This window comes from Gavialis gangeticus, unplaced genomic scaffold (genome assembly GCF_001723915.1).
Source record: "Gavialis gangeticus isolate Ggan-Ray unplaced genomic scaffold, GavGan_comp1, whole genome shotgun sequence".
Classification (NCBI taxonomy): Eukaryota; Metazoa; Chordata; order Crocodylia; family Gavialidae; genus Gavialis; species Gavialis gangeticus.
The window spans coordinates 52,367,614-52,379,082 of NW_017729034.1; the positions used below are offsets into that span (position 1 = coordinate 52,367,614).

Below are 11,469 nucleotides of genomic sequence, written 5' to 3' on the forward strand. Positions count from 1 at the left end.
CATAGACACAGCTTTAAATGTTTTTTCTATATACCTCTAGGTAGCAAGCAGCTCATGAATGCTGCAATGCTGGGGCACATGGAGTGTCCCACAGGAGTGCGGGGGGGCTCCCCAGCATGCTTGGCAGCAGACCTGGAAGTGGACCAGAAGCACTTCTTGTCTACTTCTGGGTCCGCTGGGGAGCGTACTGGGGGCCCCCCCTGCACCCTTCGGCTTAGCAACTGGTGCCTTCTGGGCCCAGGGGGGCACCCGGCGTCCCCCCGCGGTTGATTGCCGAGGTGGGGGGGCCCCCAGTGCGCTCCACAGTGGACCCGGAAGTGGACCGAAAGTACTTCCAGTCCACTTCTGGGTTCGCTGCTGAGCACATGAGGGGCCCCCCCACGCTCCTGTGGGATGCTCCATCCGCCCCAGCATCACAGCATTCACAAGCTGTGCTTGGTACCTCGAGGTATGTAGAAAAAATATTTAAAGCTGTGTCTGTCTGAATTGCTGATTCTCCAAATTGGTATCGAATCAAATTGGGGACAGTGATCCAAATCAGTGATTCGAATCATTGTCCCTGACTTGGGCCAAATCCGAATCGAACAGGGCCCATTTTTCTACACCCCTGCTGACTATAGGTTAATCCAGATAAAATTGAGATAGCATTTATGGCTGGGGGAGTCTCTGTGCTCCTCTATTTTAAATGGGGGTATTTTAAAATATGAAGAAATAGAAATTAGACATTTACATGGCTACCAAGAATATCCAGAGTTACAATAGGTAGCGCTAATCACTTTTGGGAAGGATATAAAAGCTCATATTTTGGATCTTAAACCCATAACTATTAGTAATTAATGTGAGAGCTCCATTAAGGTTAGATCATTCCACATCTGCATATTTCAAGATCTCTTTCATCTTTGTCTGATGCATTTGGTGCTGGATATTGTTAGTGACAAAATAATGGACTAACTGGACCATAGATCTGATCCATGAATGGAGTTTTTATAGTACAGTTACAGTACCCTTTGAAAGTATTAAAAGTACTTTTAAATAAAACTAAAAATTCTTCAGGTAGGTTGAAAAGCTTCTTTTAGTGGCTAGCTTTAATTCATGAATCGGGTAATACTTATGGATAGCTTTGTTTTTAAGAGGCTGTTAATATGTATATGGTGTATGTTTTGTTTTTTACCATACAGGTCACCAGGGCAATTGATAGGAGCCTGTCCTCCCATAGGAATAAAATTACAGAAGTTTTTGGTTGCGTACCTCACACTCCTTTCAGAAGAAGAAAAAAGTATGTTTTATTTATTCATTCATTCATTCATTCATTTGTTTATTTTTAGAACATTGTAAAGGTCATGAATCTACTTTCTGTAGTTGATGTAAATGTTAACAACTGGTTTCTCTATTCCTTGATAAAACTGAAAAGCAGTCATCCCCTTTGTACTGCGCCTGTCAAAATGTAGGAAGAGCTCTTACGTGTCAGTGAAAAGCTGTGGCAGTACTTTATGAAAGTGTTTTAACAGAAATTAGAGTTAATTCTAAAGAGAAAACACTGAAGATAAACAGTTTTTTAGTCTTTGTGCTTTCTTTTTAAAATTGTCATAAAAATATTTCTTTTGATTATGAGAGCCCATCAGTGTGGCTCCTCTTATCAGTGTGCATGTGCTCCATCATGTGTAACAGGAAAATGTTGAGTAATGGTGCCCATCTGGACCACATCTTTTAGTTTAGGTAATTACATAGAACCCAGTGTTACAATTAAAATGGGATGCTTAGTTCTTGGGAAGACTGAAATGACACTTCCATCATAGTTAGTAGAAAGGCTTTATTAATTAAGTAACAAGTTTTATAGGAAATAACATAGACCGTTGCAGTCTACAAATAAAATAAGCTATAATCAAGTCCAGTATATTTCTTCTGTAATAGTGGTTTTCTCATCAACATGGGCAAGGAAGCAGTCCTGATCTTTGCAGCTTCTCACCAGGCATGGATCTGTTGCTCAGGAACATTAGCTGGGTGCAGGTTATGATGGGTCAACATGGTGCTTCTTTTCTGAGATGAGCACCCTTTGCTGGCAGCTTCACCCTTCTCTTATACTCATTCTTCAAAGCATATTTTCTTGATGGGTTGAAGATCAGGGTCCTTTGGTTGTCTTGTAAATGTTAGCCTTTTGGATCCATCTCTGGTTGTTGTTGGTGAAACTGAAATGCCCAAAAACCTTGATTGCTCCAGAGGTTTATCATTTGCTTAACTATAATATGGCTTGATTGCTTGAGTCCAACACCCTAAATCAGAGGTTTACTGCTTGATTCATTGCACTAGGGCTTGATTACTTGAATTGAGCACCTTAGACCGTGAATTGTAAAGCACTGTGTAAGTCATTGTTATATAACAGGGCAGATCCCAAAATATTTTCCAACTGGCACAGACACCTAGATTGCCGAGGAATGTGGTAACAAGGTAGAGGTAATCACTTTGAAAGAGGAACTTAATCATTTTAGAGTAGTTGGGCGTGGGGGTGTACTTGATACCAAAGCTGGAGATGGGATTAATTGTATTGTTGTTTCAGGTGGTCCCAGTCTTGAGTTTACATTGTGCAAAAGGCACTGATACTACAATATAGTCATTTAAATTTTACACATAGGTCTGGTCAAGCTGTGTGTCCAGCACCCAAGAAAGATTATATGGACATGTCTGAGATCCTTGTGCCATGTGCTGGCACATACTACCATTCCCGGAATTCTACCATGTTCTGTCACTGTCAGAATAGTTTATCTTCTTACCTCTTTTTGGCCATTTCCAGTGCATCCAAATGCAATCCTTTGTACTACGAAGTACTACACAATGGATTTCCACCCATCTCTGAAAATGCTGGAACACTCCACTAGAACACAGGCCCAATTTGTTGCTTCCCTCTGAAGTGCTTTAATCTGAAGTCTTCAGGTGGCAACATTGAGTTAACCCAGTGACTTTTATGGAGAGTTAAGACCTTGAAATGACAGTCAGCATGGATAAAGGAGTTTTTAAAAAAACAGTCTTTCAAGAGCTGTTTGACTGATTTAGCTGATATTCTCATGCCCATCATGCAGAGATTATTTGCAAGTCAACAAGAATAGGATCCACAATAATGCAGTTTTTTTGAAGAAAATATCTTTCTCTTTGAGATGATGATACTTTGTATTCTGTGATTTATTCCTTCTGTTAGGAGGCCTCAGCTAGTGCAGGGTTTGAGTTGTGAGGTCGCTGAGGAATTGTAGATGGCTGATCAGCAGGAGCATGAGGCGGTGCAAAGCATGAGCCCCAGTTAATTATGCTGCTCTTCAAAAATTTTTGGACTTGCATGCCTGGGGCATATACACACCTATCCATGCTGACTGCAGCATCTCTAAGAACCAGTTACTGTAAGATGAGTAATTAATTGTTCTATATAACATGCCTGTTAGGCAAGGTAAACAAATCTCACTAAAATCAAAATAGTTTCCAAACCCTGAGGAGTCCTTCATATATCCCATGGGAGACAACTAAAAACTGTTTGCTAAGTAAGATCTTGGGCTATATTTTTCTATAAGTTGGAAGACTTCTTGCAGTTAAGCCATTAAATCAGCAGTCCTGATTCTGCAATAAACTTTGTACTCTTCTCCACCTGCTTTCCCCCTCCTGAAGCTGCCTGGCATCTCCTAGATTTCACTAGGTTGTCTCTGGACAGTGTGTTCCCCTCAAGTGGACCTTGTTGTAAGATCAAGGTGTAAGTTGGAAAATATCTAAGTTCAATAAGATTACTAAAGCCACAAGTACTACATTTAATAAGAACATTTTATTCATTATTACAGAATTAGACAAATCGATATCTGAGTTATATTTCCACAGTGTATTTTTCATCTGACCTTTTAATGTTAAATCAAGATGTCACAAACAGTTTAAAACAGAGTAAGTAGGCATTTTTTATCTTTGAAAAGAGATAATTTGCTAAATAGGTAACAGCAGCTGTGAAATCACAGAGAAATCAGTGTCAGTTTGAAGTATTTTTCTTCTGTGACAGTGAACAGCTTTGGAGAAATCTAGTGCATTTTTATTGTTTTGTAATAAAATTGAATTGATTTGGCAAACTCTAGTATAAGGGATGCTTCATAGGGAAGTATAAATACAGTGGGCCTGATTTCAAAGGTGTATTCAGCAGTCAGGAACTCCTGCTGAGTGTAACTGAGGAATATATCATCTTTTATCCCTGTTAGTGATGGAATTCCCTGCATTCTGGTTCTGGGCATCTGATCTGCACGTAATACCCATGATTATTTCTCAACTCTATAATCTGTGACTGGTTTAAAGTAATTGAACAATCATAATGCAAGTATTTTTTTTAATTAACTGTGTAGTTATTTTTTTCCAGTAACAGTACTTCAGATACAAAATTCTCTCTATGATAATTTCTCTACTTAGATTGTCTTATGGGCCCAGAACTTTCAAGCTGTTTTCTGGCCAGGCTGATAGTGCATCAGTTTCTTGCTCCCTCTAATGGGGGTTACAAACTGCAGACATTTACAGAAAAAGGGAATTGAGAGAGGAGGAGGTCAGAAAAAGAGAGCCAATATTTATATTCTTAGAAAACAGGTGATCTTTTGGCAGTTAAAAGACCAGTTTTTTCCAGAGAAAACTTCACTTAAATTCAACATTATAATTAATTCCATATTGCAAATTATAAAAGATGAAAATGATAGTGGGTTCATGAGCTTTCCTGGGAAGCTTTATGTTATTAGTTGTAAATGGAGAAGCATTTATTTATTTAAAGTAAAATATTGTACACATGTGTACTTCATTTTTTCCTTTATACATTTATTTGCTGACCAGAAAAGCTTAACATGTCCTTTTTGTGAAATTACTTTATGGCACTGTATGATCAAGAAAAAATATGCTGCAAATTAAAACAACCCTTGAATAAAATAATTTTAAACCAAATAAAATATTAAATTCCTGTTTAAGGGCTTGATTTGAATGTCTTGCTTAAGTGATACAGAACAGGATCTTGAATGTGCATCATGACAAAACCTGGACTTTTATCAGCCTACTTTCTTCCCTGCTATTTAGAAGATTTTAGAGAACAGGAAATGGAGTCTGAGAATACAAATTAGAAATTTACATTGAAAAAAAAGATTTTTATCTGTTAGGGTATTATGTTCAAAATACAACAGTGTCTTAGTATTTCAGTTGCTCTTTGTCATTTTTTTGGTTTGCTTTTAGGCAGTTTTCTGTTAAAATTTATTCAGAAAATGACAAGCAGACATTGGTGTGCTGTTCCCATTTTGTTCCTGTCTATGGCACTGGCATATATCCCAGCATGTAAAGCATTGGGAATGGAAGGACTTCATGCACTAAGGTAAAATTCTTCATTGCATTATGTTTCTCTCTGATGCATCCCTTCTCAGAGATTAAAAAAAAAACCCAATCTTGGCAACAGAATTTGATTCTTGCAAAACATGTTAGCTTAACATTAAAAAGAAATGTTTCTTTCTCTATCCAGTCATCCAAAAAGTATGCAGTGTGCATTTTCCCCCATACAGTGGTCCAGTAGAGAGGCTTTCACATTTGTCCAAATTTGAATGTTCCTCTGCTTTGGCTTAGTTCAAGCAGACTTTCCTTAAACAGGCCTTTTTGCACAGGCCTACTCTCTAAAGGTAAGTATGGAGATGGATTAAGCAGTGGGGCAGAAGTATTCTTAATAAAAAATACATTTAAGTGAATATTAGGAACAGTGAAACATGTAAAAAAGCAGTCTTCCGTGTTTACTGTTTTATTGGTTTCTTAGTTGGTCCTGGTAGAGCTAAGGGTTATAAGCCAGTAGTGGCAGAAACCGTGCTTAATACGGCAGATGATGGCAGCAGCGTCACAAGTCTTCTACACTCCTTGTTACAGCACTGTGTGTGCAGCTGGTTGTAATCCTTATAGCATAGGAAGCTGACTTGTGAAGGGTTTATGATTGGGGTACAAGAGATGCACTAATTCAGCACATTTATTCCTTGATTTCTTTGACAACAAGGATCTTGTGGAGACCTGTCTGGAATGATGCCCTCTATTGAACAGTGGGGGGAGAGAAGGATTTCAAATATTAGTTGCTTTTGTTTAGGTGTGACTTCCTGCCCCCCCTTTCCCCCCACGTACATACTTCTGTTATTAACCAGGACCATGAGCAAGCCCCATGTCCAGACTGTAGTACATCTTATAAATAAGATAAAGGATTTACACAAGATCACTACAGAGAGAGACCAAGATTCTGGCATGACATCTAGTGTGATGGACCCAGTTTTTAGCTGTTTAGCCACACAGCCTTACATACAGGATGAACAAAGTACATCAGTCTCTGACTAGTACCCACATGTTTTCCACAGTCAGGGATAGAACCCATGGTCTCCAGTGTGCTGCTGTTTCCTACAACCAACTGTGCAATCGCCTGAGACAAGTTGTCAAATACTCCACTGTTGGTGGGTAGAGAGGCTAGCATAAATTATGCTTTTGCTTCCAAAAGCAGCACTTACCCCAATTTAATCAAATTCAGACTTTTAACAGAAAAAATCTTACCAATATCCTGAGCAGTGTTAAGACAGAGTAACTTCCAAAAATTATTCAATGTGTGGTAGATATGCTGATATAGTGATACAAGAGCATTTGAAGTTTTTTTGTGGAGTATTTGATGAACTTAAAGATCTGTGTCACATTTCAGTACCTGGTAGAAAAAAGGAAGTAAAAACTTTTGAGTCCTTGATTGTATTATTAATAGGGTTTTAAGTGATGCAAGCATTGGTGGAATTTTGAATGATCCAGTTAGCTGTTTAGCCAGAAAGCTTTTATTAAATCTGAAGGCCAATAACAGTTATACAGTTATTAGATGGATGTTCCAAAATACTATATAACAAAATACTAACTGTACATTCAGTAGTGGTGTTACAATACTTATTAATGACTTGCACCCACACAGTAATCTTGGGTACAAGCATTTGATCCAGAATACTTCCAGCTGGGCTAGTCAGAGAGATTCTAGCTGTCCCATGCTGGCTTGCTTCAGTAGATCAGCTCACACTAGCAAAGAATCCCTCTCTATCACTCCATTTTATCTCCCTAGATTTCTCATTACATCTGCCTTCTTCTGAACTGGTTAGAACTAACCTAAACTTCCAACAGACTTACCTTGTCATTCCCAGTACACAAAACCCTTCCTCCTTTTCTTTGTCTGTTTTTGAGGGTCTTCCTAGACTTTCTAGAGCAAACCTCCTTGACATCTCTTTGGCCTGCTAGTCAGCTTTCTATTAGTTATCAACCATTTCTCCTACATCAGCATATCTATGGCTTATCATGATTTCATACTGCCAACATTAGCATTTTAAGTATCCGTGTTGTCTGTCTCTGCTTAAAATTCAATTTCCTGAAAGATGGGCTTATACCTCATGTAAAAAAAATATATCCAAACATCTATTGCATATCTACAATACATTTCTTAATTCCTACAAATAGAGACATTTCTTCTAACTTTTCATTTCTGTGCTTTTGGGTTTTGAAGTAGGTAGAAGTATATCCATATGCTCTCTTAATTTTTGTATGTATATTAAGATGCGTGGTTGGTCTTGATTTTTTTAATTTAATTAAATAGCATGCCATGTGATTCAGGAAGAGTTTTATTTGTGTGCAGAGAGCATTTAGCAGATTCTATAATCCATCATATTAATATCCATTATTGAAATATGTTTGATCAGTAAAGGTGTATGTGAAGAACTGTTTAGTCCGCTCAAATGTATAAATCTGTATTAAAGTGCACATTTTTCCTATTTTTAGAGATGTCCTGCAGTGTACTATGATCACACATCAGATTCTCTTACGGGGAGCTGCTCAGTGCTATCTTCTTCAAACAGCTATGAACTTAGTAGATGTGGTAAGTGTCGCCACTACCTCCTCCATAGTAAGTTATGTCTTATAGATGATAACACAGTATAAAAAATGCTGCCAAATAGAGCAACTGATTTTGCTGAAATGGTAATTTTGGCAATGGTCAAATGCTATGTTCAAAAAGTGTTAGTTTGAGTAATGGAAGCGTAACTTCACTTCATTGTAAGAAACAATTTGGTTCTTTTTGTCAAATACTCTACTATACTATCTACTTCTATTGCCATAAGACTTAGGACCTCATTGTACTAAGTACAAATGCTTCTTACAACAGTTTACATTATAAATATTTATTTCTTTATTATGTACGTTTGCAGGTCTCTATTTTTTAATGTCAGGATGGTGATACAATAGTTAAGGCTGAAATATCACTGTCTTTAGTCTTGAATATCAGTTGTCTAATTCACTGATTATTCTTTAGCTCTCAGATTCTTAAGTTGAACCAGAAAGATTTTTTTTCTTCCATCACAATCTTTAAATAGCCTGATATCGCTTAAAAATTCAGAGATTATTTTGGTGTGTTAGATAGCTCAAAAAGCATTTTACTAGAACTTGAAACCTGCCATTACTGCTTAGTGATTTGTGCCTTTCTTTTTCTTGAGGATATTCTGTAAAATTTCTAAGTAAAAATTTTATTAAACTACAGTTAATGTATAATGCAAAAAACCATGGGGTTAGAAGGGACCTAAACGATAATCTATTCCTAAACTATTCCAGAAAAATGATTATCCATCATATTTTTGAAAACCTCCGAAGAAAGGGATTCCAGAGCATCCCTGGTGTTAACTTGTTCCATTGTTTTACACCTAGGAATTTTTTTCTGTGATTTATCCTAAATTTGTTTTGCTGTATTTTATATTCATTCCTTCATATGTTAATCTCCTTTTCTCTAAGCTAAAAATACTTAGTTCTCTTAACCTTTCCTCATATTCCAACTTTCTTTATTGTCTTTATTTTTTTCCTCTGGATCTTCTCCAGTTTTCCTTGTCCTTCTTAAAATATGGAGCTCAGACCTACACACAATATTCCAGCTGAGGCCTAACTAGGATGCTGAGTAGCGTGGTGTCATCACTTCCTGTGTCTTACATGCAATGCTTCTGTTAATGCAGCCCAAAACTCTTGCTGCTTTGTGACTACATCATATTGTTGACTGTATTGAGTCTAGAGCAGTGGTTTTCAACCTTTTCATGGTCAGGGCACTCCTTCAGTTGAGAACCAGTGTTGGTGCTACCTGAGCTTACCTCAGTGCTTCTAAACCAGGTGATACTGCCTCCTGATAAAACTGCCCATGCCTGCCGCACAGCCAGCTGTGGTATGTGCGCACACTCCTGCTGCATTAGGGCTTGGTTCAGAGAGGAACAGTTCCATGCACCCCTCTCTTCCATGGGGAGCATGGGATGTGTTGGCTTGGGAAGGGCTGCAGCCGAACCAGCTCCTCCCTGCTTTAGGCTGAACAGATCCCTAATGCAGCAGATTTACCTGGCTGCTGCCGTAGCAGGAGTGCCTTCATCACACTATCTCTGTTGAGAACCACTAGTCTATAGTCTAATGAAATCCCCAGCTCCTTCTCATCAGTGCTGCTGCCTAGGTAGTTATTGCCCATTCTGTTTTTGTGCACTGTTAAGCTATGGGTACTGTACAAGCTGCCTTTTGGCACCCTTTCTTCTTAAGTTAGTATAATGACACTTTTTTTCCTCTGTTCAGGGATCTCCAATCACTGCAGAACTCCCTGTGCATTTTGTAGGTCACTGTGGACCTACTTGAACAGAGATTCCTTGTCAATCAAAAGATTTAGTTGGAGCTTTGAAAAATCAGTATAACAAAAGTTAATCTGATCCTCATTAAAAAAAATGAAATAAGTGAATACATCTTTACTTGAATTGTCAGTGTACTCCCACAACTAGGTACATTAATTATAGGAATTCTATATTCTATAGGAATTACTTTATAGGAATTGTACGTTCTGATGAACTTATGCTGGCAGTTGAAAAAAGGCAGAAATGAATAACTTGAGAGTGCACCTTAGTGGGTGGTAAGGGAGAAGGTTAATATCTTCTTGTCAGATGGAAACTCTCCTGAATTACCACTGCAGTATCACAGAAGGTTTTTGGGTTTTTTTGTATTTCTTTATATGTGGGGTTCTGATTCTTGAATAATTCCTTTAGGAGAAAGTGTCACTTCCAGAAGTTTCACGTTTCCTTGTGTCTCTTAGACCAGAGGAATCCTTAAGGAGGGGGACGATACTGTGGATGGAGGTAAGAACTGAAACTGCTGGTGTTATTGTAATCAATATGTCCTTCAGTAAACCATATTAATTTTTTGGTATGAGTTATAGCTTATGTTTTTAATTCTCTATTTTGTGTGTGAGAACTACCTTAATGCTGATCTTGTTTTGTGCCTAGGTGGTAAGCTTTTTACCTGGAAACTATGATTTCTAATGTTAAGAAGGAATTAATTTTAACTGTACACAAGTCATCTGGCAGGTTCTGAATTAAAAAAAAATACATGCATCTTCACTGTGTATTGTAGGTTATTTAAAAAAAAAATTGTTCCTTTCCTCCTTCACTGACTGTGAATTCTTCAGAAAAAAGTCTCCTTCTTGAGGTAGCACTTCTGTTGTGCTTTTGCTGTGAATGAGGAGTGGTATTAAGGCTGCAGTCTTCAAACTTCTAGAGCTGAGCCCCCCTTTGAGTTAGTTTTGTTCGTGCCCCTGCCTCAACCCAGATGAAGACAGACAGGCAAAATATGCTTTCATAAACTTACCAGAGACTAACTCAAGTTAAATTACCTGATTAAATTACCTAGACCCAGAAATGACCCAAGCAAGGTGCGGGACCTGGGGCAAATTGGCTTCTGTGGGGCCCCACCCTGGATGTGAGGAAGCTGGTGGTGGATTCGGCAGTGGGGGCAGGTACTGAGCACCTGGATGTGAAGCTGGCGGTTGTGTAGTCGGCACAGCCACTCTGCCCAGGTCCACAGGGCCCCCCCCCAAAGTCCAGGGCCTGGGGCGGTCGCCCTGATTCGCAACCCCCTAGGGACGGCCCTGCCTACACCTATAAGTCTGAAACTGATATTCACAGATAAAGTACTTACTGACTGTAGCTGTTTCAGCTTCTGCCTTTTGTTTTAGAATAGTATCTTTTGGCAATAAGTACTGCTTCATTTTCACCTCGTAATAGTGTGAAAAACATTGAACTCACCATTAGAATCAGCAGCACTGCACAAATGCTTGTAATTTTTGTGTTGTAAGAGTAGATAGGATAGGTTAACTAAACCAGAAGGTGGGAAATGTAGTTGTTGCTATGGAAGTGATCACTGGCTTAATTAAATACATTGTAACACCTGTGAAATCAGTTGCAAAAGGTTCACTCATACTGTTTCAGTGTGTGATGTTGTCAAGTTCTTGTTGTGTAATGATAATAAAAAAAAAAAGTAATATATGCCTTGTGCGTGATGCCCCCCCAACATTCCTTCATGCATTTAAGGGAGTTTAGCTATCCATATCAAAGTAGCTGAAAAAGTACGTGTCTGTTTACAGAGGCATAACAGGTGCATTAA

General features: G+C 38.4%; 1 protein-coding gene across 2 annotated transcripts in view; it reads left to right on the forward strand.

Moving 5' to 3' along the window:
- Window positions 1-11,469, forward strand: part of TARBP1 (TAR (HIV-1) RNA binding protein 1) — a 104,339-nt gene that overhangs the window by 16,929 nt on the left and 75,941 nt on the right. For both annotated transcript variants that reach the window (XM_019527099.1, XM_019527098.1), the window contains exons 5-8: window positions 1,179-1,276; window positions 5,221-5,356; window positions 7,804-7,900; window positions 10,077-10,166. In XM_019527099.1, coding sequence (XP_019382644.1) covers window positions 1,179-1,276; window positions 5,221-5,356; window positions 7,804-7,900; window positions 10,077-10,166 — 421 coding nt within the window. The remainder of the gene's footprint in view (window positions 1-1,178; window positions 1,277-5,220; window positions 5,357-7,803; window positions 7,901-10,076; window positions 10,167-11,469) is intronic.